Source organism: Asparagus officinalis, chromosome 1, assembly GCF_001876935.1.
Source record: "Asparagus officinalis chromosome 1, Aspof.V1, whole genome shotgun sequence".
Classification (NCBI taxonomy): domain Eukaryota; kingdom Viridiplantae; phylum Streptophyta; class Magnoliopsida; order Asparagales; family Asparagaceae; genus Asparagus; species Asparagus officinalis.
This window is the reverse complement of record NC_033794.1, coordinates 116,231,794-116,258,228: the sequence shown is the minus strand read 5'-3', so window position 1 is coordinate 116,258,228 and position 26,435 is coordinate 116,231,794. Positions and strand designations below refer to the sequence as shown.

The following is a 26,435-nucleotide window of genomic DNA, read 5'->3' as shown; positions in this document are numbered from 1 at the left end:
AATTGATCCAAAATGATTACAGTTTACACCGATAAACAAATAAGCAATAGAAGGCATGATTTACTAGGCAGAACTTAATTAAAAGGGAAAAATGACCTTAGGAGAGCCCTCCTCACTTATGATACTTATTAGGACCTAAATAAATAAACTAAGAAAAATCCCAAAAAGAACTCCATGTTCTCCTTCCAAAACTCCCTGTTCTCGTAAACCTCCTTCTTCCAGATCGACACCGACGCCTTCACCTCGTTCGATCACAAACCGGCACGCCTCGATCGCGTCGGATCTGTGGACGGCTGATGTCGCGACGAATACGCTGGCCTTGCCGACGGGGACGGTGCCGAGGCGGTGGGAAACGGCGCCGCGGCGGGGGAGCGGACGTGGGCGGTGTCTTGGCGGGGTCCAGGTGGGGGGAGGTGGCGGGGTCCAGCTCTCTCCTCTGCACAAATAAAAAAAGGAAACAAAGGGTATTTTGGGAATATTTATGTTGGTTTTAAACAACATATCACGTGGGGGGTGTTTTGGGGGCTAGAAGAAAATCGCGCAAGTTTTTGGGGGCAAAGAGCCCGTTGAAAAAGTCTTGGGGGGTGGAAGCATGTTTCTTTTGGTTTTGGGGGCTGGAAGCATTTTCCCCTTAATTTTATTATCATTATCCTTTTTTTATTAATGCAATTTAGTTGTCTTTCTGATTGCATCTGGTCTTGCCCTTAGGATTAGTCCTAGCTCCTTCTACTCAGTTGTTGAGGTTATCTCTTCTTGTTTTTCCAGAGAAAAACGTTTTGGGAATCAAATTCACTTGGTATGAACTAAAACCGACCTGTTTTCAGCCCCTGGCTGAAAACAGGTCGGTTTTTGTAAATATTTTCAAAACCGGTCGTTTTTTGCAATTAAAAACCCAAAAGGGTCGGTTTTGAAAATTTGTCCTATGACTCTAGTATTTTCCTTTTTTTCCCTTCTGCGCGCTTTTACTTTTACATATCCCTTTCTTCCTCCCCTACTCGTACCCGAACGATGAAACCCCCCCGCAACAAAACCAGAACCAAATGATAGGGCACGTCAGCTACCATCGAGGCCCGTCAAACCCCTCTCCAAGCCGATTGAAGGCCCGGCAGACAACCTGACGATCCAATGAGCCGCCATTGCCAGGTCGAAGCTCTCCTCACACTACGAGTTCGCGCGACCCGTCGCTGCTCGCCGAGGCCCTAACCCACTCTCCGATCCCGAGCACGCCTCGTACAGCGCCTCGAATTGTCGGCGATGCTGCTCTCTGCCTCGCTTTGACCAACTATTTGTACCTCACGAACCCCGATCTTGGCCCGGGGCCCCTGTCTCTCATCCGAGCTGCCAACATCTCCACCGAGAAGCTCGCACGTGTCGCCGTCAGGCACGGGCTTTATCGCCTGCTTCGCCGGAACTCGCCCAAGCTCGACGAGATGGTATAAAGTTTGATTCTTGATTTCTATTTTTCTGTATTTGGAAAGATAATGTTTTGGGGGAGGGTTTGTGTTTGTTGCGCTACCTAGATCAATCGTAGTTGGTAATTTAGCCTCAATTCTACTACTCATCGACGTTGGTTTTTGAATTATGTAAGGGGGAAACTTGATACGAAGGAATGTGGTAGAATAGAAAAACTGTAATGAAATAAGATGCATCGTTGTACTTGCATTATCTAAACCTCAATTTCACTTTAAATTTCATATTTTTCTTATATTAGAAGCAAGATTCATTAGAGAATACATGGGATTTGAATTTTTTAACCGAAAGAAAGGAAAGGATTGGGACCTTAGACCTTGGCCTGTGTGCAAGGAAAAAAGAAAGTTTGGGGGTTTCGTTTGGAGGGTTGTGGGGAAAGTTATTGAGGTTTAGTGGGAAAACCAAAGTTCAGGTTGAATGGTTTTTTTTGGTGGTGGTTTTTTTGTGGGGGCAAAATTCCCCTTCGTAAACATATATTAAGTCAACGATATTTAATTCATGAGTATTTCTCTGATACTACATGGTTTTTTTACTGATGATTTGAATTTTATTGTACTTATCTCTAATAAAATATTTAGTGATAGTTTTTGTCTAAATAGTGCTTTATGGTATCTTTGTCAAATTTATTTTATTTTTCTAAAATATGCTTTTAAAGCCGGTCCATGTGAAATTCCACCAACTTAATTCTATTCTGGCATATCATAATTGTGTTGTTGTGGCGAAGATGATTAATAGTTAGTATATCAGCAAGGCTACTATGTCAGTCTACGGATGGTTATTAGGAAAAAAGATAGCATAATTCTAATAGACCTAATGAGAACAACTGCTTTGATAGTATGTACTTATTTATAATAAACTAATGTGTATAACGAGAAGTAGAAGGGTCATTCTGCTATGATACGTTTTGTTTATGTTCTTTTTCACTGTTTAAATGACTTTGCTCGAAAAGACATGATAATGAATGACAAGATGCATTTCAATGTTCCCATGCACCAATTTGTCACTTGCAGTCTTTAGCGCTGGAAACAAACATATTGTTTTAGCTTATGCTAGTATTATTGTTTATCTAATAGAAAACGGATCTGCACAATGAGAAGTATAACAATGCTATGTTTTGTCTTTCAGGTGGAGGAGTTTACGCGCATAGTGGAGAGAGAGGGTGAGGGGGAGATGTATGGGCAGCCCTATGGTGGGAGCACGATAAAGGCACCCAAGGTTTTGGCTGACATTGTCGAGAGCATTGCAGCAGCTGTTTATGTGGACTGTAACTTGAACCTGGAGAAGATGTGGATGGTCTTTAGAGGGTTACTGGAGCCAATTATTACAGCAGAGAATCTGGACGAGCAGCCTGTAACAACTTTGTATGAATACTGCCAGAAGAAGGGGAAGGCACTCAATTTCAAGAACTGGAAGAAGGGAAATGTGAATGTCACAAATGTGTTTGTGGACGGAGAGTTGATTGGGATTGGATATTCGGAGCATCAGAACATTGCAAAGCTCAATGCTGCGAGGGATGCAATTCAAAAGTTGGGTGATTTGAAGGGTGAACATGTAGATATGGACATTGGAGGGGAAGAGAGCAATACTGCGAAACATAAGCTGAATGAGATGTGCAGCAAGAAGCACTGGCCAAAGCCGGTTTACAGGTAATATTTGTCAGTTAGTTCTCAAGGTTTTCACAATTATTGCATTGACTCTTGTTTTTTTTCTTTTTTGGATTTCTATATTTGTGGTTGATAGTTGTTTTACTTGAGTTGCATTAGCTAGTTTTCATAAAAGCTTGGAATCGAACGCTTAACCTCTAGCTAATTATATGTTTGTTTCATTAATCTCATGTTAATGAACCATGGGAGACGTGTTAAGCTTCCTCTTTGGAAATGAAAAAAAGAAAGATGTAAAGTAAAAGATTTAATGTGTGATATATTATATGGTAAATTATTACATATGGTAATTAATTACTATCGTTGCATATGAATGTTTTCCTTTTCAATTAATTTGATGACACAATTATCCGCAAGCCATTACACCATTTTTTTAACAAGAGGTACCGACCCCTGCCTAGGCCTAAGCAGTTCCTAGACTACCCGCTTAATTCTTGAGAGCACCTAGACGAACATGGGCTGCTTATGTGGACTCACTGTATCAGAAAGGTTTTATTGCCCGCTTAAGCATATCAACAGGTGAACAGAATGGGTCAGATTAAAATAGATCAGATAGAACTTGATCTAAGTTCATCTCAGATAAAATGTTGGGGATAGAAAATTTTTAATCTCTGAAAAAAGAATTTCCTTTCTCCGTGCTCCAAAAATGCCTACATGCCCCTTAGGCACCCACCAAGGGCCAAGGCGCTATGTTCGGCCTTAGAAGCACTTAGCGCTTTCTAAACATTGCATTATGCAGATGCATGTAGCAAATGATGTTTCAGTCTCTTTAGGTTCATGCTACAATGTGCTTCACTTGTACTTACGCGTATTCCTCAACCTGCAATATATATGACCTACCAATAAGCCATTGGTATATTACTATCATACTCATCTACTATAGACCCCCTCAGCTACACTACCTCACCATATGCTATTTGATAACACCGCTAGGTACTAATATATCAGTAGCCTAATATCAATACTATATACGCGTATTAACCCTATAGCTACACTACTCACTTTAGACGTACAGTACTAGTACATAAAGAACCTACACATTACTGATAGATAGAATATATCATAGGCCTAACTAAGATATAACCCTTCACTAGTACCCATATAGTAATTATAACATATATAATATATATAGTATCTAACGCTAACCTAATATATACAACACTATACCGCTCATGTCTAGTTCTTTGCTTACTTCTATTTACTTCTTTCGATTCTATATTATACAATTCTCGTAGTTTTCCGGAAAATCACAGTATTTATCTGGATTTATGCATTTTCATGGATGCCTTGTGAGTCGTGCGGGTTTTGAGTTCAGAGTATAGATCAGCTACGAAACTCTGGTTCGGTTCGAGAACACCGGTAGTCCCTGTGAAGGCCAGGCGCAGCGCGCTAACATCTGCCCCCCGCCCCCCCCCCCCCCCCCATATCCAACCAATGGTGGGCGCCTTGCAGAATGGCGCTTCTTATTCAAAATCGTCCTCAGGGCCCCTGCTTCTCCCGCTCCTCTACAGCGACTCTAGCATTTAAAGCTTCCAACATTGTTATGTCAATTGTCAATACCTTGTCATATAATGTCCTTCATTATTCTATAAGGCGGCATGGGTCTCCACTAGACACTTGCTTTGTGGACACTGCCCCCAGGCCTCCACGATTTGGCCTGGGCTCTGCCACTTGGGCGCCTAGGCAGGCACTTTGCTTTGATGGTTCTCTTAATTGGCGACAACAATGAATATTTATATTTGTCGGAAATGACTATTAGACTCATTGGAGATGGCAAGAGGGAGTCGTTGGCAATTAATTGATGATGAAGAGAGGAGACATGTGGTGACAGCTAGGTTTTTTAATGGGTAGATGGGGCTTTGAGATTCACATGAGAGAATCATGGCTGGCTTGGGAGAGAAATTGTCGAGATTGGTTTAGTTTATTGGGTTTAAGCTTTTTTTTCGAAAAAAATTCAAAATACAAACCTAAACCCAATGAACCCAAACCATTCTTTACAATTTCTATATCAAGCCACCTCCCATCCCCCTTTTTCTCACGTGAATCACTGTTCGGTTAAAAACCTAGATCTTTGTTTGCCTCCTGTCTTGTCTCTTCACCGCCAATTATTTGCCGGTGACTCTCATCGAAGAAGTTAGATTTTTAATTTTTTCTTCTTTATTAATTAAAATTATCTCTGCCCTTAATTTTCTTTTATTTTCAATTAAATAAATTAAAAGTACTGGATATAAGAAAGTGTTCAAGTTGGTGCCTTGGCATTGGTGTCCCTCTTTTATATCTTTCTTTTTTAATAATAATTAAATCTCATAGTTCATACACAGTCATATTTTCAGCGCATCTGTTTTTCAGTTACTTGCTACTTCAATCCTTATTATATATATCATTTTGTAGTGATAAATTTGAATATTTGGTCTGTGTCTTGCATAAAGTCAAGTGCCCAATTAAGGCTAAATTAATATCAGAAGTTGGTCGAAATTACTCCACCTTGGGATATATGATTAGAGATAAGAGTTAATGTTGTAACAATTCCATCGAAAATTGTCTTGGCCTATAACGATCTTACTAGATCACAAGTTTCCATTTTATAAAGACGTATGATCCCAGTAGGTGGACTACAAAATGAAAGAATTATCTAGGTTTGCATGTGATAACTACTTGTGATTGGTGTGAAGTTCACTTCGTTAAAACATATTTTCACACAGCTGTATAGTTATGATTCATATTTCTTATATTAACTGTGTTTGGATGGTGAACTATTGGTATTATGGAAGAATGTATGTGTGCGTGGTGTTTTTGGGGCAAATTTTATGAATATGAGATAATAGTGAGTCCTATTAAACTGCTTGACATTTGTTAGGTGCAAGCAATGCCCTGTTATTGAGATGTGCTCGTCTTGCTTCATAGGTAACGATTGAGTTTTTTTTTTGGGGTTGGGGGTGGGTGGGGGTTAAAAACACTCTCATTTATATTCTTTATGGTCTCATCCCCAACTAGTTCAGGAAGTAAAAACTAGTTGGTAAAGAGAGCAATTAGGGCAAAAGGAGATAAAATGGGGTATTGAAAGAGAAGAACCCATCCAACCCATGTGAAATTGTTTCATATTTTTGTTGCGACTATGATGGTTTAGTAGTTTCATGGTTTCAGTAAGTATGATAAAATTAAAGATAAAAAATATCATATACATTATAACCTGCACCATCATGTTTCACCCTAGACCTCTAGCAGGCCCTCAGACCCTCGCTACTCTCCCTCACAAATAACTCACTCTAAAGTCGTGGTGAGGGTTGAGGGTATGGATGTTAAACAAGTGGGTGGGGATGGTATACTACAGAAATTTCACTAAGGTTGAACTTTATCCTAATGAACTTCTTTGTGTTCATGTTTGGTATGCTACTAAAATTTCACTAAGATTGAAATTTAGGGTTAATTATAGAAAACCCCCTAAAACCCCCATGAGCTTTTAGGGGGTTGCAATAAACCCCATTAACTTTTTTTATTACAGTAAACCCCGTTGAACTTTAGGAGTTGTGCACATAACCCCCATGAACTGTTTTATTTCACTAAGTTCACATAAAATTTCTCATTTAATCTCCAAATTAACATCAGTTCTAACATCTCATGTGCCAAGTTTGTGCCAAAAAAGATGAAATTGATTCCTTAGTCCCCCCCAAAAAATTACCTATTCTTTCTTAATAAAAGGGTATTTTTTTGGGACTAAGAAGGAATTTTTCATTTTCATTTTTGTCCTATGCTTGCTAGTGACACGTTAGAGTTAAGGAAAAATTGTGTCAAGACCCAAAAAGTAATAACTTCATGTGCTGCAGCCCTTAAATTGGAGATCTATGTGCTGCAGCCCTTCTTTAGTAATTATTCCTTAACAACTAAGCATAGAGAGAATAACAAATAAAAAAATCCTAAAATGCCCTCATCTCTTCCATTCTTTTCTCTCCAAATCTAATGGCCATGGCTTCTCATTCTTCCTCTTCTCTAACACATCTCCTTCCTTCTCTCCCCCTTTTCCTCCTTTTTTTCTCAGACATCGACATCTCCCTTCGCCACCACCGAACTTAGGTGCACGCTCCAGCCATATTGTTGATCCGGAGGTATATATTACATAGAAAAAACTCAATATGATTCTTTTTTTTCTCCCACTAATTTCTCCCGCTCTCTTTCTTTTCCCCCCAAAAGCAAAACAAGTCCAAATTTAGTCGGCAATGGCAGTGCCAATGGCGAAGCCCTTGAATTCATCAAAGTTCTCGTCGGAAGATCCGTCAAACAATATATCAGTCTCCGACATTAAAGGCGAAGAACGAGGCGGAGGAGATGGTGTTGGAGGATGGTGAAGCCCTCGAATTCGTCGAAGTTCTCATCGGAGGATCCGTCAAACAATATATCTGTCTCTGACACTGAAGGCGAAGAACGAGGCGGAGGAGATGGTATTGGAGGAGGACGACGAGGAGCTCGTGTGTTAAGTCTAATGAAATTCATAATTTTTGTTTGAACATCGTGAAAAGATGAAAATTTAAAGAAATGCCGGCTAAATATGATTTTTTGATGATTTTTTATGTTAAGTTTAAATCCAAGGTGAAACATTAAGTCTAATGAGTTGAAAGTGAAGTCCAAGGGCTTGCATACTAAGTCTATTGGGTTGAATAATAAGTTCAAATGATTGTATGTTAAGCCTATTGGGTTGAATAATAAAAATTAATTTATTGAATATTAAGTGTAATGGATTATATGTTAAGTCCAATTTGATTCATGTTAAGTCCAATCTGACTCATGTTAAGTCCAATCCGGTTCATGTTAAGTCCAATCCGGTTCATATTAAGTCCAATTTAAATCATGTTAAGTCTAATTCGGTTTATGTTAAGTCTAATTTGGTTCATATTAAGTATAATTCGGTTCATGTTAAGTCCAATTTAAATCATGTTAAGTCTAATTCAATTTTAAGTCTAATTTCATGTTAAGTCCAATTTAAATCATGTTAAGTCTAATTTAATTCCTTTTAAGTCTAATTTAAACCATATTATGTCTAATTCAAATTGTTTTAAGTCTAATTTCATATTAAGTCCAATTTGATTCATGTTAAGTCTAATTTAATTCATTTTAAGTCTAATTAAATCATGTTATGTCTAACTCAACTTATGTTAAGTCTAAAAATAAGTTGAATTAGGCTTAACATGAATCATGTTAAGTCTATTTTAACTTATTTTAAGTCTAATTTCATGTTAAATCCAATTCGGTTCATGTTAAATCCAATTCAGTTCATGTTAAGTCCAATTTAAATCATATTTTATCCAATTCGGTTCATGTTAAGTCCAATTTGGTTCACGTTATGTCTAATTCGGTTCATGTTAAGTCCAATTTAAATCATGTTAAGTTTAATTCAACTTGTTTTAAGTCTAATTTTATGTTAAGTCCAATTTAATTCATGTTAAGTCTAATTTAATTCTTTTTAAGTCTAATTTAAATCATGTTATGTCTAATTCAACTTGTTTTAAGTCAATTTCATATTAAGTTCAATTTGATTCATGTTAAGTTCAGTTTGATTCATGTCAAGTCAAATTTAATTCATTTTAAGTCTAATTTAAATTATGTTATAGCTAATTCAACTTGTTTTAAGTCTAAAAACAAGTTGAATTCGGCCTAACGTGAATTAGGTTAAGTCTATTTTAACTTATTTTAAGTCTAATTTCATGTTAAGTCCAATTTGATTCATGTTAAGTCTAATTTAATTCATTTTAAGTCTAATTTTAATTATGCTAAATTCCTTTTAAATCTAATTTAAATCATGTTAAGTCTAATTCAACTTATTTTAAATGTAATTTCATTTTAAGTCCAATTTAATTAGACTTGAAACAAGTTGAATTAGACATAACATGATTTAATTTAGACTTAAAAGGAATTAAATTAGACTTAACATGAATTAAATTAGACTTAACATGAAATTTGACTTAAAACAAGTTGAATTAGACATAACATCATTTAAAATAGACTTAAAAGGAATTTAACATGATTGAAATTAGATTTAAAAGGAATTAAATTAGACTTAACATGAATCAAATTAGACTTAACATGAAATTAAACTTAAAATAAGTTAACTTAACATAAAATTAGACTTAAAATAATTTGAATTAGACTTATCATGTTCCATGTTAAGTATAATTTAACTTATTTTTAGACTTAACATGAATCATGTTAAGTCTAATTCAACTTAGTTTAAGTCTTAAAATAAGTTAAATTAGACTTAATATAATTCATGTTTAGTCTAATTCAACTTATTTTAAGTCTAATTTTTAGTTAAGTCTAATTTAATTCATGTTAAGTCCAATTTGATTTGTGTTAAGTCCAATTTGATTAGTGTTAAGTCCAATTTGGTTCGTGTTAAGTCCAGTTTGGTTCATGTTAAATCTAATTTAATTCATTTTAAGTCTCATTTAATTCATTTTAAGTCCAATTTAAATCATACTAATTTAATTTAACTTATTTTAAGTCTAAAAAAAAGTTAAATTAGGCTTAACATGAACCATGTTAAGTCTAATTCGAATTATTTTAAGTCTAGATTCATGTTAAGTCCAATTTAATTCATGTTAAGTCTAATTTAATTCTTTTTAAGTCTAATTTAAATCATGTTATGTCTAATTCAACTTGTTTTAAGTCAATTTCATATTAAGTTCAATTTGATTCATGTTAAGTTCAGTTTGATTCATGTCAAGTCAAATTTAATTCATTTTAAGTCTAATTTAAATTATGTTATAGCTAATTCAACTTGTTTTAAGTCTAAAAACAAGTTGAATTCGGCCTAACGTGAATTAGGTTAAGTCTATTTTAACTTATTTTAAGTCTAATTTCATGTTAAGTCCAATTTGATTCATGTTAAGTCTAATTTAATTCATTTTAAGTCTAATTTTAATTATGCTAAATTCCTTTTAAATCTAATTTAAATCATGTTAAGTCTAATTCAACTTATTTTAAATGTAATTTCATTTTAAGTCCAATTTAATTAGACTTGAAACAAGTTGAATTAGACATAACATGATTTAATTTAGACTTAAAAGGAATTAAATTAGACTTAACATGAATTAAATTAGACTTAACATGAAATTTGACTTAAAACAAGTTGAATTAGACATAACATCATTTAAAATAGACTTAAAAGGAATTTAACATGATTGAAATTAGATTTAAAAGGAATTAAATTAGACTTAACATGAATCAAATTAGACTTAACATGAAATTAAACTTAAAATAAGTTAAAATAGAATTAACATGATTCATGTTAAGTCTAATTCAACTTGTTTTTAGACTTAAAACAAGTTGAAATAGGCATAACATGATTTAAATTAGACTTAAAAAGAATTAAACTAAACTTAACATGAACCGAATTAGACTTAACATGAACTAAATTTAACTTAACATGAATCAAATTGGACTTAATATGAAATTAGAATTAAAACAAGTTGAATTAGACTTAGCATGATTCATGTTAAGTCTAATTCAACTTGTTTTTAGACTTAAAACAAGTTAAATTAGACATAATATGATTTAAATTAGATTTAAAACAAGTTGAATTAGATTTTTAACATGATTTAAATTGGACGTAACATGAACCGAATTGGATTTAACATGAATCAAATTGGACTTAACATGAGCTGAATTGGACTTAACATGATTTAAATTAGACTTAACATGAACCGAATTGGACTTAACATGAACCAAATTAGACTTAACATCAACTGAATTAGACTTAACATGAGCCGAATTGGACTTAACATGAGTCGAATTGGATTTAACATATAATCCATTATACTTAATATTCAACAAATTAGACTTATTATTCAACCTAATAGACTTAACATACAATCCATTGGATTTATTATTCAACCCGATAGACTTAGCATATAAGCCCTTGGACTTCACTTCCAACTCATTAGAGTTAATGTTTCACATTGGATTTGAACTTAACATAAAAAAGTATCAAAAAAATCATATTTAGCCTGTTTTAAATTTTCATCTTTCCACGATGTTCAAACAGAAATTACAAATTTCATTAGACTTAACATATGATCTCCTCGTCGTCCTCCTCCAACACCGTCTCCTCCGCCTCGTTCTTCGTCTTCAGTGTCGGAGACCGATATGTTATTTGATGGATCCTCTGGCGAGAATTTTGACGAATTCAAGGGTTTCGCCATTGCCATTGCCAACCAAATTTGGGCTTATTTTGCTTTTGGGGGAAGAAAGAGAGCGAGAAAAATTAGTGAGAGAAAAAACGAATAATATTGAGTTTTTTCTATGTAATATATACCACAGATCAACAATATGGCTGGAGTTTGGTGGTGGCGGAGGGGGATGTCGGTGTCTGAGAGAAAAAGGAGGAAGAGGAGGAGAGAAGGAGATGAGTTAGAAAAGAGGAGGAATGAGAAGCTATGACCATTAGATTTAGAGAAAAAATGGAAGAGATAAGGGTATTTTGAGATTTTTATTTTTTATTCTCTTTCTATGCTTAGTTGGCGGGAAATAATTGCCAAAGAAGTGCTCCAGCACATTGATCTCCAATTTAAGAGTTGCTGCACATGGAAAAAAGATGAAGGGGTTGCAACACATGAAATTATTACTTTTGGGGTCTTGACACAATTTTATGGATTAAAAGATAAATATTCAAGTAAGATTTAATGAAATAAAACAGTTCACAGAATAACTCCTAAAGTTAGGGGGCAAGGGGTTAGTCTAATAAAAAACTAGCGGGGCGGGGGTGTATTGTGACTCCCCAAAAATTCGTAGGGGTTTTCTGTAATTAAGCCTAAATTTTACCTTTATGTGAGGATAAACCTTTAACAAGTGAGTGAAAAGGTTAAAAAGAGTGAAAACTTTAGGCTTAGTCCATTTAAGCATGTTGGGTTACAAATAATCCCCTAAAAACTTTAAAAATTGCAAATACCACATAAAATAATGACCATCCCTCGTTAAAATAGAAAAGGGTCAATTGCAAACATGGCCCCTTAGTATTATCCAGTAGGAAATAGATCGCTGTAGTTCTATTTTTGCGAATAGACCTCCTGTGGTATTAGCCAAAGTATGAATACAAACTCGTAGTAAACTTTTAAAAAATAGCAATTGGAAGTTTATTCTCACCAACAGAACTGTAGGGTGTCTATCCATCTCAAAACTTTTTTAATGATTTAAGAATAAAAAAATTCACTCATCGCTAAATTAGAACGACAGCTAGTGTATTGCAATTAGGTGATACAACAGGGCTCTGTTTGTGAATAACTCAATAAAAGATTACAAACAACCCTTGAACAATTCTGAAATTATAAAAAACACCCAAAAAATTCAATATTACAAAAACACCTTGAAAAATTCAAAACTTACAACACCATGAATATTTCAAAACTTACAAACACCCACTGAATGTTTAGAAAATTTCAAAAAACACCCTCAACGAAATTTACAAAAAACTCTAGAAGGTTTAAAAGTCACAAAACTCACCCCAAAAACCTGAACATTACCAAAATTCACGTGAAATTTTTAGAAAACACATTGAAAGTTTCAAAAAATACAAAACACACCACATCAAATTTGAATATTACGAAAAACATCCCAAAATTTTCAAAACTTACACAACCCCTAAAATTCTGCATATTACATAAGTCATCCTAATTTTTTTGTAATTTTTAGTTCCTTTTTTTATAAATTTAAAAATGTTCAAGGAGGTATTCATGGTTTTCAATGTGTGTTTCACTATTTTGTGGGTTTCAATTTTCTGAGGTTTTTTTTGGATATATTGAAAATTTTTAGGGCACGTTTTGTAAATTTTAATTTTTAGTATCTTTTTTATAATTTTTTTAACTTTTAGGGTCTTTTTTGTAAATTTAGAATTTTCAAGGGTTGTTTGTTAGTTTTGGAATTTCGAGTTTGTTTTATGTAAGTTTTTAAGTTTTTAGGATGTTTCTTGTAATTTTTGAATTATTAAAAGAGTTGTTTTTGTAATTTTAGTATTGTTCCAGTGGTTGTTTAAATTTTTAATTACACGGGATGATTATAATCTTCGGATATTTAGGTTATTGTTCGTAACACTTCTAAGTTTTGGTGGCTTTTTGTCAATTTGAAATTGTTCAGTGTTTTTTGTAATTTTTTGAAAATTTTCATTGTATTTTTTGTAATTCAATTATCTCAAGGGCTCTTTATAACTTGTGGGATTTTTAGATGTTTTCCACAAGTTTTGAAATATTAGGGGTTATTCGTAAATTTTGAATTCATGGGTTTTTTTGTAATTTTCTAATTTTCTGGTGAGTTTTTTTAATTTCAAGTGTTGAAGGGGGCTATTTGTAATTTTAGGTTTTTCGGGAGGGGACTGCTTGTATGTTTAAGATTTTTAGTGGGCTTTTTGTAATTTTAACTAATGTTAAAGATTAACTCTATATGAGGGTAAACTTTTAACAAGTGCAGGGTTAGGATAAAAGGTTATGATAACTTTGCTTGGTTCGTTTAACCATATCCATTTAATCATGTTGGATTAAAACAACCCTAAAAATTTGGCTAAGTTGTAATTAAATGCCCTATAGTTTCACCTAACTTGCACTTTAATACCCTCTATTTTAAAATCGTGCACTTAAATGCTCCAAAAGATTTAAATGTTGTAAATAAATGCTCCAGTGTTTCTAAATGTTGCACATTGTGCCCTTTTATTTACCTAATGTTGCACATTGGTGCCCTCTTGTTCATCCACACTCAATATAATGTCATCGATTTGTAAATAACCTCACTTAAATATCCTACAGTTTCTAAAAGTTACAATTTAGTACCAACATAGATATTCTTGGATACATAGAGAAAAGTTAGCGTTGGCTGGGATTTTGGGGCTGTGGGGCATTCATATGCAAGGCTAGAGAAACTTTAGGGCATTTAAAATTTAGCCTAAAATACTTAAAATTTATAATTAGGCTGTTAGTAATCCAAAAATTACAAACAACCCTTTAAAAAATAGAAAACTTTAAATAGCCTCCACGAATAGTCCTAAATTTACAATAAACACCAAAAACATTCAAATTTACAAAATCATCTACAAAACTTAAAAACTTACAAGCAGCACATCGAATTCTGAAAATTACAAGCGCTCTAAAAATCTTTGAAATCTACAACACATGGTGTTTTATGTAAAGTTCAAAATTCTTTTGAGGCTGTTGGCAATTTCATGATTTTCTGTGTCAAGTTTGAAAAATTAAGGGTATTTTTCTTGGTTTTAAATTTTTATGGTGATTTTCGTAAATTTCAAAATTCTTATGAGTTTGTTTATAATTTTTCAAATTTTATGCGTGATTTGTACATTTTGAATTTTGAGCGAGTTTTTCTATAATTTTGAAGTTATTTGGGGGTGTTTTTTATACTTTTAGAGTTGTTAAAGGGATTGTATGTAATTTTCTATTTACGAGATGATTGTAACTTCGGATCTTCAGTGGCCTGTTTGTAAGGATGTTTTTTTTCCAAATTTCAGACATATGTAGGCGCTGTTTTGGTAAATTTGAATATTTTTTGGATTTTGTTTATAAATTTTGAAAATTTCGAAGGGCTATTTTGTAATTTTTAATTTTAAGGTGTGGTTTGTAATTTTAAATTGTTCCATCGCTTGTTTGTAAATTTCTGCCTTTAACGTGGTTTTATATTATTTGTTTGTTAATGTCCGAAAAGTTTAAAAAACATCCTAAAATTTGGAAAAAATTACCAAGAAACTCTTAAAAATAAGAAATTAAACAAGCTCGCTGAAAATTTTGATTCTTACAAAAAACGCTCTATAAAATTTGAAACAACTAACAAAGAAACAATATAAAATGACAAATGTGCCCCTTAAAAAATCCAATTGTACTTGGGGATTTTGAAATTTTAAGAGTTTTTTTGTAAATTACAAAAAAATATGTTCTTTTTAGAATTGCTAAATTTTTCATTTTTTATTTTTTCAAAAGTTGTTTGTAAGTTCCAACGCTTTCAGCCTCTTCTGTTTATGATTTTCAAATTTTGGAAGGTGTTTTCCATAGTTTTTGGGGTTTTAGGTTGTTTTGCGTAGGTTCTAGATTTTTTGGAGGTATTTGCATTTTTCAGTTCAGTTTGAAATTTATTTGCGGATTGATCAAATTTTCATTTGTTTATGTTAGTTCATTTTCAAGTCTGTGCGAGAGCTCTTTCTTGAAATAACACCTATATAAATGGCCAAATGGGTGAGTATAAGCCATCCTAATAAGACCCATTTATTTTCTGTTGCCATAAAACCTGACCATTTAAAGCCCATTTTTTACATGTGGGGTTATGGATGGACAAGATAGTGTGCGGGCAAGGCAAGCAAACAGGTCTGGGCTAAAATTGATAAAACTTGTTTTCGGTTATAATTTTATACTCATGTACCCGCAAGTAGGGGTGAAAACGAATGTAATCATATTAAACAATGCACTATTCAACTTCGAATTCGGTTCATATTGAGAGGTTAACATTTGTATTTGAATTTGATTTGAATGTTAAATCAGATGGTGACAAATAGGCATCACATCAGCATTTAAGGAAGTACTAAGAATAGCTTTTCTAGTGAAATAAACATACTTTTTTGCTTGGAAGTAACAAAAGTAGTTTCTACTTTGTTTACTTCAGCTACTTGATAGCTACTTTTGTTCACCCAAACAGGCCCTTAGAGAGAGAGAGAGAGAGAGAGAGAATTAGAGATAAGCGTCGACGAGTGTTGTAGAAACCCCTATACATTACACATAAAGTGGCGAGAGAAAAAGTACATTTAAGATTATGACTATAGAAAAAGTGCATGCGAGGGGGAGAAGTGTAGCGATGGAATTCGGAGTTGATGCAAACGCACGTGAGATGATGAGATAGAAGATGTAGACTAACTCAAATGTAAAGTGAGAGCTTAATTGGTCTAGACATTAGATTGACCCCGTTTATTTTAGGATAGAGGTCTTTGCTGTGCCTGCGTCATGCACAATAACTTCTTTATTTGCTTCTTAATTTGTGTAGGATCGAATTTGAAATAAAAATGTAGGATTAATTGTATTTGCAATTAATTAAACAAATAATTAAAATGCAAAGTATAAACGAATAGTTAATGGTCAAATGAATTAAATATATATTTGGTTAAACTCTATTTTTTATGAACAAAATATTATAAATTATTCATTTATTGATAAATTAACTGCTGAATCGAATATAATCGATTACTTAACAAGCAGTTAGCGAATTATTTGTTAATTATTTGGTTTATTTCCACCCCCTCCTAATAGGTTGAGCAAGGTTTTATAAACCCCAACCCTAGACTCATGAAGTAGTATTTTCTCTTTATATTTGCTTTAACTTCATGGACCATGGGAACTGAAGCTGGGTTTTAGTTGCATGGGTACGGTTGAGTGCTGGTAAGGATATGGGTACGGGGCATGACAAATTTGTAAAAAGTAGGGTCCAAGGACACGACTATAAATATGTATGTTATATTTATTTATGTCTTAAAATTAATAATTTACATAAAATTAATATCATTTTTTCCATTTACATAAGATCAATATATTAGAAATAGATGTGATGTGTAGAATATACATCCAAGAAGCGTATGAGTGTTTTAAATTAAAACATGTGATATATAATTGAGTATAAGCAAGAACAAACGTGTGCATATATTCAAGAAGTGTCCAAAAAGTTTGGGTATGGGTACGTATTCGGCTATTCGTTACGAGTACGGCTTCCAAATAGAAGTACTCGGGTAACATTAGAGAGATGGGATTTTGAGTGGCGCTAATACCAAGGTGCTCCTTGGCATTATCAGATCTCAAAAATTTTATAGAATGATCATACTAGTTTTGTATCTCTAAACAAAAGCTTTTTGAAATGTTTCAGATTATGATTTCGTAAGAAAAATCCAAAAGGCTCGAGAAATGTTGTCCACAAAGGTTGCAAATTCATTAACACTAAATTTTGAATTAACTAGACATAGACCCCATACATCTGAAATCTGAATGCACCGAAGCAAATGGCTGCCTGACTCTATTTGGTAAGACATATGATGAACCTTTCCTTACTGCCTTTATTTACAATCTAAGGGCGGTTTTATAAAAAGTGGCAAAAGGGCCATAAACATCTTTGCCAAAAGCTTCCATATTTGATAGTTTATGTTAAGGTATTACCTTTTGTACTATTTGATGAATATAGTCCACTACATGTTAGTTTATCACATTACAAAATGTGTAATATTTTGTTAATATTGCATGATTGAATCAAACTATTGTTATATATCTATTTCATGCTTACTATAAACATTACATATGCATTTGTATAATTTTTCCCACTAATTTTGCTTGCTTTATAAATTTCAAATTTTTTATGTTTTCTTATTTTTTAGAACTTTGCCCATATTTGAAAATAAGAAATAAAAAAGGATTAGCGTATTTTTCTGCTTAAGGCCACTTAAGCCCCATAGAGGCTATGTAGCGCTTTATGCTTTGCTCTGCTTTATGCTTTCCCTAACGACTCAATTATGACGCCCTTGGTTTCACACAAGGCTGCAGTCCAAGGTGAACTCAAGGATGTCAAACCTGTCATGCACCCAATACTGTTAACATGTTTCACCATCATAGTAATATCTCTCTAGTAGAATTAAATACAAGAAGTGAGGGTACAAACAGATATAGTAAAGATGACAATACAAAGAACATAATATAGAGAAAAGATCCAATAACATTTATAATTATGTTTCAACAAAAGAAAAGAAGTGCATCCAATAAACCGAAATAAAGATAATGAATCTCTAATACAAAAGAGTCAACTGAAAAGTATATAGGCACTCAGCTTCAAAAAGAAATACAACTCTAAAAGACTGAAAACAATAAAATATCCACTGTGAAGCGTCTACTAACTATCTACTAATAAATGACGACGAATTAAGCTGAGTTTCCGTCAACCTGCGACTTCGAACCCCTGACTCGCTACCTGAAAAGATGGAAACGAGCGTCAAAGCGCTAACGAGAACATTTCCACCGCCCCCAGGGGAAGGGGGTTAGGTGTATAAAAATACAAGTTATAGCGTATATAGATATATAAATCCTACATCCTGAACTAAGAGGAATTAATATTTAGAAACCCACAACACGAGAATCAGTACGTCGAGCGAAATAATTCAAACAAGGAAACCCTCATATATATATATCATGTATCTCAAATTGTGGATCGCTAAATATCAACTTCAAAATCCTATGAATAAAATAATTAACAAAGAACAATACATTACCAAGCCTCATCCATAACAAATCGTATCATAACAACTCATATTTCCCTCAGGTAATTGGCGCGGGAACAAAAATAAATATCCGGTAAAAGATCTCGTCGAGGATACGTAGTACATAACAAACCATAGCCTTATACTCTACCCTCGAGGTAGGTAACATAGGAGCAAAACTATAATTTTGTATGATTCCCTACAAAGAAAATGGTATGGAGTATTGGTGCTCATAATATTCAGTGGCTCGTCGTAATATTTTGCAGTTCACTACCTTACTTGAATACCCTGCGAAGTATAGGCATATCGGTCAAATCCGGAACACAATGATGCATTACAGAGTGTAGTCCACTGTGGTCTCATTGTAGTATACTAACTAACGCACTCTGAGTGTAGTCAATCCGCGTTCTCATTGCGGTACATCAACTAACCCACTCAAGCATCCAAAACTACCGTAAAATGAAATAAACGATACTCTCTATCATGACAAGCTCAAATATTAAACTATGCACCTCTAAACGCTCGTGCGTGCTCAACCCAGTACGTGCTCTCTTGGTCATGTACGTGTATCGGCGCGCAACTCGTATTTCGTGGTGGCGATCAAACGCACGTGGAAATCATCATATGCAAAACAACCCATATCAGTCGACCAACATGTCCCATCGGTCGTCTGACCGGACGCGCATAACATGCACACACAAACTATCTTTGATTGGTCGACCGATGCCTGTGTTCGGTTGACCGACCAGAGGAAATTTCCCAACTTCCTGCAAGCAATTCGGTTGACCGATCATCATGATCAGTCGACCGACCAGAGCTAAATTCTCAATTTTGAGGGAAGTTGGTTTCGGTCGAAAATTCATCAAAAATCAAAATATTTCAAAGAATCTCTTGTGTAAAACTTGATTTAAGGTACTCAGGGTTTATTCTCTACTACATGAAAACACAAATATAAATTTGAGGGGATCTCAAAAACCCTAACATGATTATGTTTGTAAATTCCTCATGAAAACAAATCAATTTAGCAAAATCTCATGTTAGCTTTACTTCAAAACTTAAACCCAAATCAAAGAAATATGTGAAACTTTTTAACTCAAAAAGATTAAATCTTTACGTCATACAGATAAAAGGGGTGATCTTTTCACATAAAATAGGTTTTAAAATCCAATAAAAACCAAGAAAACAGGGATAAGATTGGAGGAGATGAAACTCGCCTCAAAAATTTTGTGCTGAACTCCCACACGCAAATAACTCGATCCTCCCTCACAGAAACCGCCGACCTTGCCTTCCTCTTGGTTTTTTTTGCTTCTCAAACCTCTCCAAAGACTCAAACTGATGAATTAGGGTTTTCAGAGGAGGGTGACTGCTGATCAACGTGAGAATTACAGAAGAAAAGAGGAAAAAAATCGGGTTTATAAAATATATATACATGTGTTCAAACATACTCAAATTGACCCGACCCGAAAACCCAAACTGTGCACCTATCGGTCGACCGATGCCAATAATCAGTCGACCAACCAGTGTCCATCGGTCGACTGATTGCTAGGGTAGGTCGACCGACCCGAGATGTTTTCAGCCGACTGTTTCTCATGTTCATACACATTTATACACGTATATATATTTATATGTACTTAATCGATTTCAAATCGATTACAATCATGTTCATTCATCTCAGAACAATATCAACGATTATAAAACTCATTTAATATTATTTACCGTAATATTTTCAAATTCACGGGGTTTTACATCAACAAAACTCAATACAAGAGCTAATTGCTTCAGAATTCATGGAGCTGGGTGTCTGATCTGAAAATGGTAGTTAAAAGCTGATATCATATATACTTATCTTTAAAGTACGAGTTCAGAAAAATCTTTTGGTAGACAAAAATGCCTTTGAAATTCAAATTAATCCATTAAGTAAGATTAAGTTGATAAATTAATGAATTCTTATTGGGTATACATAGTATGAAGATAAGAATATAGTTTAAATTGAAATGTAAACTTAAATGAAATTATTAAATACCAAATTTACAAATGTATACAAGATGAATGGCGTATATGGAAAAACCAAACAAATTAGTGATACAAATAATGTCTGCCCCAGAGGTCGAACTCCGAAACAACGCAGACCTACAAATGTACATAATGTGGATGATGTATTTGCAAAATCCACTAAACAAATTAAAGAGAAAATCGTTCTGAAAATTATAAAAAAGAAAAATTAAAACAAACGACTACGATATGAGGACACGTGACGATCTCTCACCAACTAAGATTCAAGTAGTTCACAGTACTGCATAATTAGTTTCAAAGTTTAATTATACTATTATTATTTAAATAGAACTCTATTTACAATTGTTATCCTCTCATATGCAACATCACATACCAATATTTATAAGCCAAGAAACTACAACAATTTTCATAGCACTTTCATCTCCTTCTACATATATTTGCCTTTGTTATTTTCTTCTTATTAGATTAGATTAGATTATTTTAAAGCAATTAATTATATTGTATATTTCTTCTTATTAGATTAGATTAGATTATTTTAAAGCAATTAATTATATTGTATATTTGATTTTTTTCATATCAAAAAATATTAATAATTTTCACAACACTTTCATTTATTTTCTTCCTATTAGATTAGATTTGATTATTTTAAAGCAAGTAATTATATGGTATGTTTTATCTTTTTTTCAGATAAGAAATTATAACAATTTTTAGAGCACTTTCATCTTCTTCAACAAATATGTGCCTTTGTTATTTTCTTCTTATTAGATTAGATTTGATTGTTTAAAAATTATGAATTATGAAATTACAACAATTTTTACATCATTTCATCTATTTTCTTCGTATTTGATTAGATTAGATTATTTTAAAGCAAGTACTTATATTGTATGTTTGATCTTTTTTTTAGGTCACAAAGTTTATTTGTATTATTATTATTTAAATAAATACCGTTTATATAAAAATCAAAGAGAATATCACACATATCTTAGATCTTAATGCCAATCGTAATATTTACACATGAGTGTTAGTTAAAATAAATTTCAAATTTCATGTATGAGCTTAACTTATATAATCCTACTTTAACCGGATTAGATAATCTAATTTTTTTAACACCTAAACTCTTCCACATATCCAAAATAGAGTATAGAACTACAGATATCTTGAAAATGAACGAAGAAAACCACACAAACAAAAATCATATTAATAACCCATACGCACACACTGTTTTTAAAGCCATCATTCTCCATCTTTATCTATTATATATCCACGTACCAAATTAAGCTACTGGAGTTTTTCCTTACCAACCACACCATTGATCAACCTTACTTTTTCCTTTGTACTTAAATTGTATAACATTCATTCCGCTGAGGACTCACATGGGTCCTTTGCCTGTCTTGAACGTCCTACAAAAAAAATAATGTACTAAGCCTTTGTGACGTCGCTGGTTTCACACAAGGCTGCAGTCCAAGGTGAACCCAAGGATGTTAAACCTGGCATAATTCAACACTGTGCAATAACACATTTCACCATCACAATAATCTCTCTCTAGTGGAAATAAATAAAATAGTGTAGGTACAAGCAGATATAAAAGAAATGAAAACAAAAAAATAGAACATAAGAAATAAATGATCAACGTCAGAGATAATCAAGTCTCAACTACAGGAGTCAATTAAAAAGTACATAGGCTCTCAACTCTCAAAATGAAATACAGGTCTAGTAATCGACTAAAATCATTACTAAATAACTGTTGAGCAGAAACTACTATAAATATACGACGACGACTATGCTGAAAGACCGTCAACCTGCAGTCCTCCAAAACTCTGATCCGTTGCCTGAAAAGAAGGAAAATCAACAGCGTCAGAGCGCTAGCAAGATCATCTCCATCCCCCAGGGAAAGGGCTACTAAGTATAATGGATGTTCTATCTATAAGTGCATAGTCTACCTAAATCATTTGTCATATACTATTCGAGATTTATATTTAGAAACTAACAACACTAGACTTGTACGTCGAGCGAAATAATCCAAATAAGGAAAACCTCATGTATATACCATGTGTCTCAAGTTGTGAATTTCTAGATATAAATTCCGACTAAGAAAGAAAATAATAAAGGAAAGTAATACAGAAATGTGTCATATCAATTTCTAGATATAAATTCCGACTAAGAAAGAAAATAATAAAGGAAAGTAATACAGAAATGTGTCATATCAAACAACTCCATAAATATCATTCGACGAAAGAAAATAATAAAGGAAAGTAATACAGAAATGTGTCATATCAAACAACTCCATAAATATCATTCGACTCCTCACACTACCCTTAGTAGATGAAATAAATACCAATACACAATTCTGTATACCCATGATGTGAAGCACCTCCACAATGATTTATATCAAATAAAACTCAATAATCGCCTGCGACTCAGGTTATCAACAAATTCATAAAATCATTATTCATTGAAATTATTCAACTCATCGTACCATCGTGTAGATCGACAAATAGGTATATCGACCTCTGCGCATAACTATACGGAAACAAAGATATAGGTTCATCGATCTCTGCGCACACTCGTGCGAAAACAACGATGCATTACGGAGTGAAGTCCATCGCGGTCTCATTGCGGTATACTGACTAATGCACCTAGAGTGTAGTCCATCCTCAGTCTCATTGCGGGTACCGACTAATCCCCACCCAAGCATCCGTGACTATAGTAAACTGTAATAATCGTCACTCATAACGATGCAATTTATTTGACTACTCTAAACGAGGGATTCATATGTACTCACTCAGTTTGTGTACTCCTCAAAACATGCGTATGTATCAACGTACGACTTGCACTTCACGCTCGTAAATCAAACCAACAAAAAAAAGCAAGAGTTCATAACCAGGGCCTGATCAGTCGATCGACATAGAGCTTCGGTCGACTGATTGGCAACACGCACAAGACAGAAAGCACCTCGTCGGTCGACTAACACTCATGGTCGGTTGACCGACTAGACCGAAACTACAGGTTGTGGTTTTTTGTTTATTTTTCCTCAAAACTCGGGTTTTTATTAATATAACTGATGAAAATTGATTTTTAACTCATGAATACTTAACAAGAGATTCATTTAAATAAGATAAATCATGTAGATTCACAAACCTAGGGTTCAATATTCTAATTAAGAAAACTCTTGTTTAGTTTGATTAATTAGAATATTTAAACCAAATTAAAACGTAATTAACAAGTTAAAAACAACTCTAATGATCATGATCATCTAAACTCAACAATTACAGATTTATACTATTGTTCTTGGCATTGGTTTAAGATTAAACATCATAAACTAAACTTTAATACATCATATTAGCCCTGAACACAAGATTAACCACAGTTATCACATAAAGACTTAATTTTTAACTAAGGAGAGGTTTGGAGGAAGATGATCTTGCCTTTCACCACGTGCAAATCCCACAGAGGCAAGCAAGACTCGATCCCTCGTCACCAAACGTCGGAAATCTCGCTCTCCTCTCGGTGTCCGCTTCACGAAGATTTGCCAAACTTATAATTTAGGGTTAGGGTTTTGAGAGAGGCTGTTAGGACTTATATATGAGTAAGAAAAGAGGGAGAATTCGTGAAATATACATATATATGTACGAACAAACCCGATTCCAAACAATAGACCCGAAAAGAGAAACCCAGTCAAACTTGAAAACTGCCCGTCGATCGACTGATGGGTTTCCATCAGTCGATTGATAGGTGCCTATCGGTCGACTGATGGTTTGCCATCGGTCGACCGACCAGAGGTCTGACTGAGTCATTTGATTTGTGCATGTTTCCACGCGTTTTGTGCACGTTTAACACTTGTATACTCTCATATATACACTTAGTTGATCTCAAATCAATTACTACCATACTTATCTATCATTAAATGATATTTATCATAATTAAAACTTATTTATTAATATTAATCACAATGTTCTCAAATTTACGCGGTTTTATAGCCTTGTTAATTAATAATGAGATCCCATCATGATTGATACGGGTGTATCTTCTCTCTGCTTCGGGAGCTTAGCGATCCTCATGGGAGCTTAAAAATAGATGATTCTCATGGTAGCTTGAGAATAGAGACGTGAAGCGACACGACGAAACGTGAGTTGGAGCGTGAAGCGAAAAGGGCAAAGAATCAGATTTTCAGCCCATCAGTCGACTGACGGGTTCGATCAGTCGACTGACGAAAACCGCTCCAATTATCAAAAAGTTTCTGCTGAGTCGACCGATCACAAATCAGTCGACCGATCACAAATCAGTCGACCGATCACAAATCAGTCGACTGATGAGCTCATCAGTCGACTAATGGAGTCGTGCACGTCTGCGACTGTGCGTGATCAGTCGACTAATGAAATCCATCAGTCGACTGGTAGCGATTTGGGCCGAATTTCCAGGTTCCTGCCAGGTTTGGATTTTAGGGTTTTGTATATATTAAAACCCTATTGTTTGGGGATTCCCTAAGCAGAAATTTGTGAGTTTTGAGAATAGAGGTTTGTTCTTTACTCTAGTGAGATTGTGAGGGAGAGATTTTGTAATCTTTTAATTTTTCATAATCTAGAGAATGTATTTTCCTTTGTCAATTGAATTGTTTTGTGTCTTTAGTGTTTTTCTTCTCAACCCCACCTTTGATAATTCCACAATCAAAGATCCTCGCACGACGACTCGTATCAAGTTGGTATTAGAGCAAAATCAGATCCTGTGAAGGGGCAATCATGTGTATGGTCCTTACTCGATCACAATACAAGAAGCTAGACGAGATTCTTGTCTCTTTAGAAGAAGTCCAGAAATAAAGAAAGAACAAGATGACAAAAAGTGACAATTCAACAAGGCTCGATGCGTTGGAGAAACAGATCGAAACAATCGGGTCGACTCTCACACAACTCGTCGATCTCATCCATGGAGGGAACAAAAAGGGCGAATCTTCTTTGAAGTCTATGAAGAAATCCGAAGAGTCCGGTGGAGAGAGTGAAAGTTCAGATTCCGATGAGGAGATTGATACCGTCAAGACTGCTCCACATCAAGAGAGTAAAGGTCCTTACCAGAATCTGAAGATTGATTTCAGAGTAGAGATTTCTGTTTATGATGGGAGTGTTGAAGTCGAGAGGCTTGATGATTGGATTGAGCGTATGAAGATCTATTTCACTCTTTATGGCTATTTGTCAAAGGAGAAGATTGTTTTTGCAACATTGAAGCTATCCGGACACGCATTGACGTGGTGAAAATTCTACTGCAAACAGGAGAAGAAAACGATGTCGAGGAACAAGTTTAAGGAGCTACTGAGGAAGCAGTTCTACCCGGTAGGATTCCTTGAAGAGCATTGATACAAGTGGTACAGCTTGTGCCAAAGGTTTAATCAGATTGTTTAAGAATACACACGGAGTTCCAGTAGCAGGTGATGGTCCTTAACATCGCGACAGAGGAGTACTCTATTTTCATGAAGTATATGGCAGGTCTGAACGAATATATTCGGAAGGAGATGAAGCTATTCACGGTTGAGTCGATTACAGAGGCGAGTGTGAAGACTATTGTCAGTGAGGGCAAGCAGAAGAAAGACAACGAGACAAAGGGGGATGTCAAACAAGCGGGAGGCAAGTCTAGTGGCTCCCAACCTAAGAAAGAGAAGAAGGGCGACCCAGGGAAGGCAGGATTGACTTGTAGTCACTGTAAGCAGACATGGCACGTAACTGATCGATGCTGAGAGAAGTATCCTCATCTGAAGCCGAAGGGGTTGAAGGAGGAGAAAAAGACATACATGATAGCACAAGGTCTGAAGAAAGTCCTCGGGATGACAAAGCCTAACAACAGTCTCAACCTTACGACAGAGAAGTAGGCCGTAAAGGAAGACGGAGACCCTAGGGAGCAGCTGTTTGTTCTTAAGTTGCAGGTGAAGACTAGCTTGGTTGATGCCATCGTTGATCCAGGGAGCCAGAAGAATTTGATATCCAAGGCCTTGGTTCACAAGCTGGTTCTGAAGACGGTCAAGCATCTGAAGCCCTTTCCTTTAGGGTGGA

At 34.5% G+C, this 26,435-nt stretch overlaps 1 protein-coding gene across 1 annotated transcript in view; it reads left to right on the top strand.

The window, feature by feature from the left end:
* The window catches only part of LOC109839989 (ribonuclease 3-like protein 2), a gene marked incomplete at its 5' end in the record, with an annotated part of 37,586 nt that continues 12,269 nt past the window's right edge, over positions 1,119-26,435 (top strand). The window contains 2 exons of the mRNA XM_020408466.1: positions 1,119-1,433; positions 2,596-3,116. Of these exons, the coding sequence (XP_020264055.1) occupies positions 1,119-1,433; positions 2,596-3,116 (836 nt within the window). The remainder of the gene's footprint in view (positions 1,434-2,595; positions 3,117-26,435) is intronic.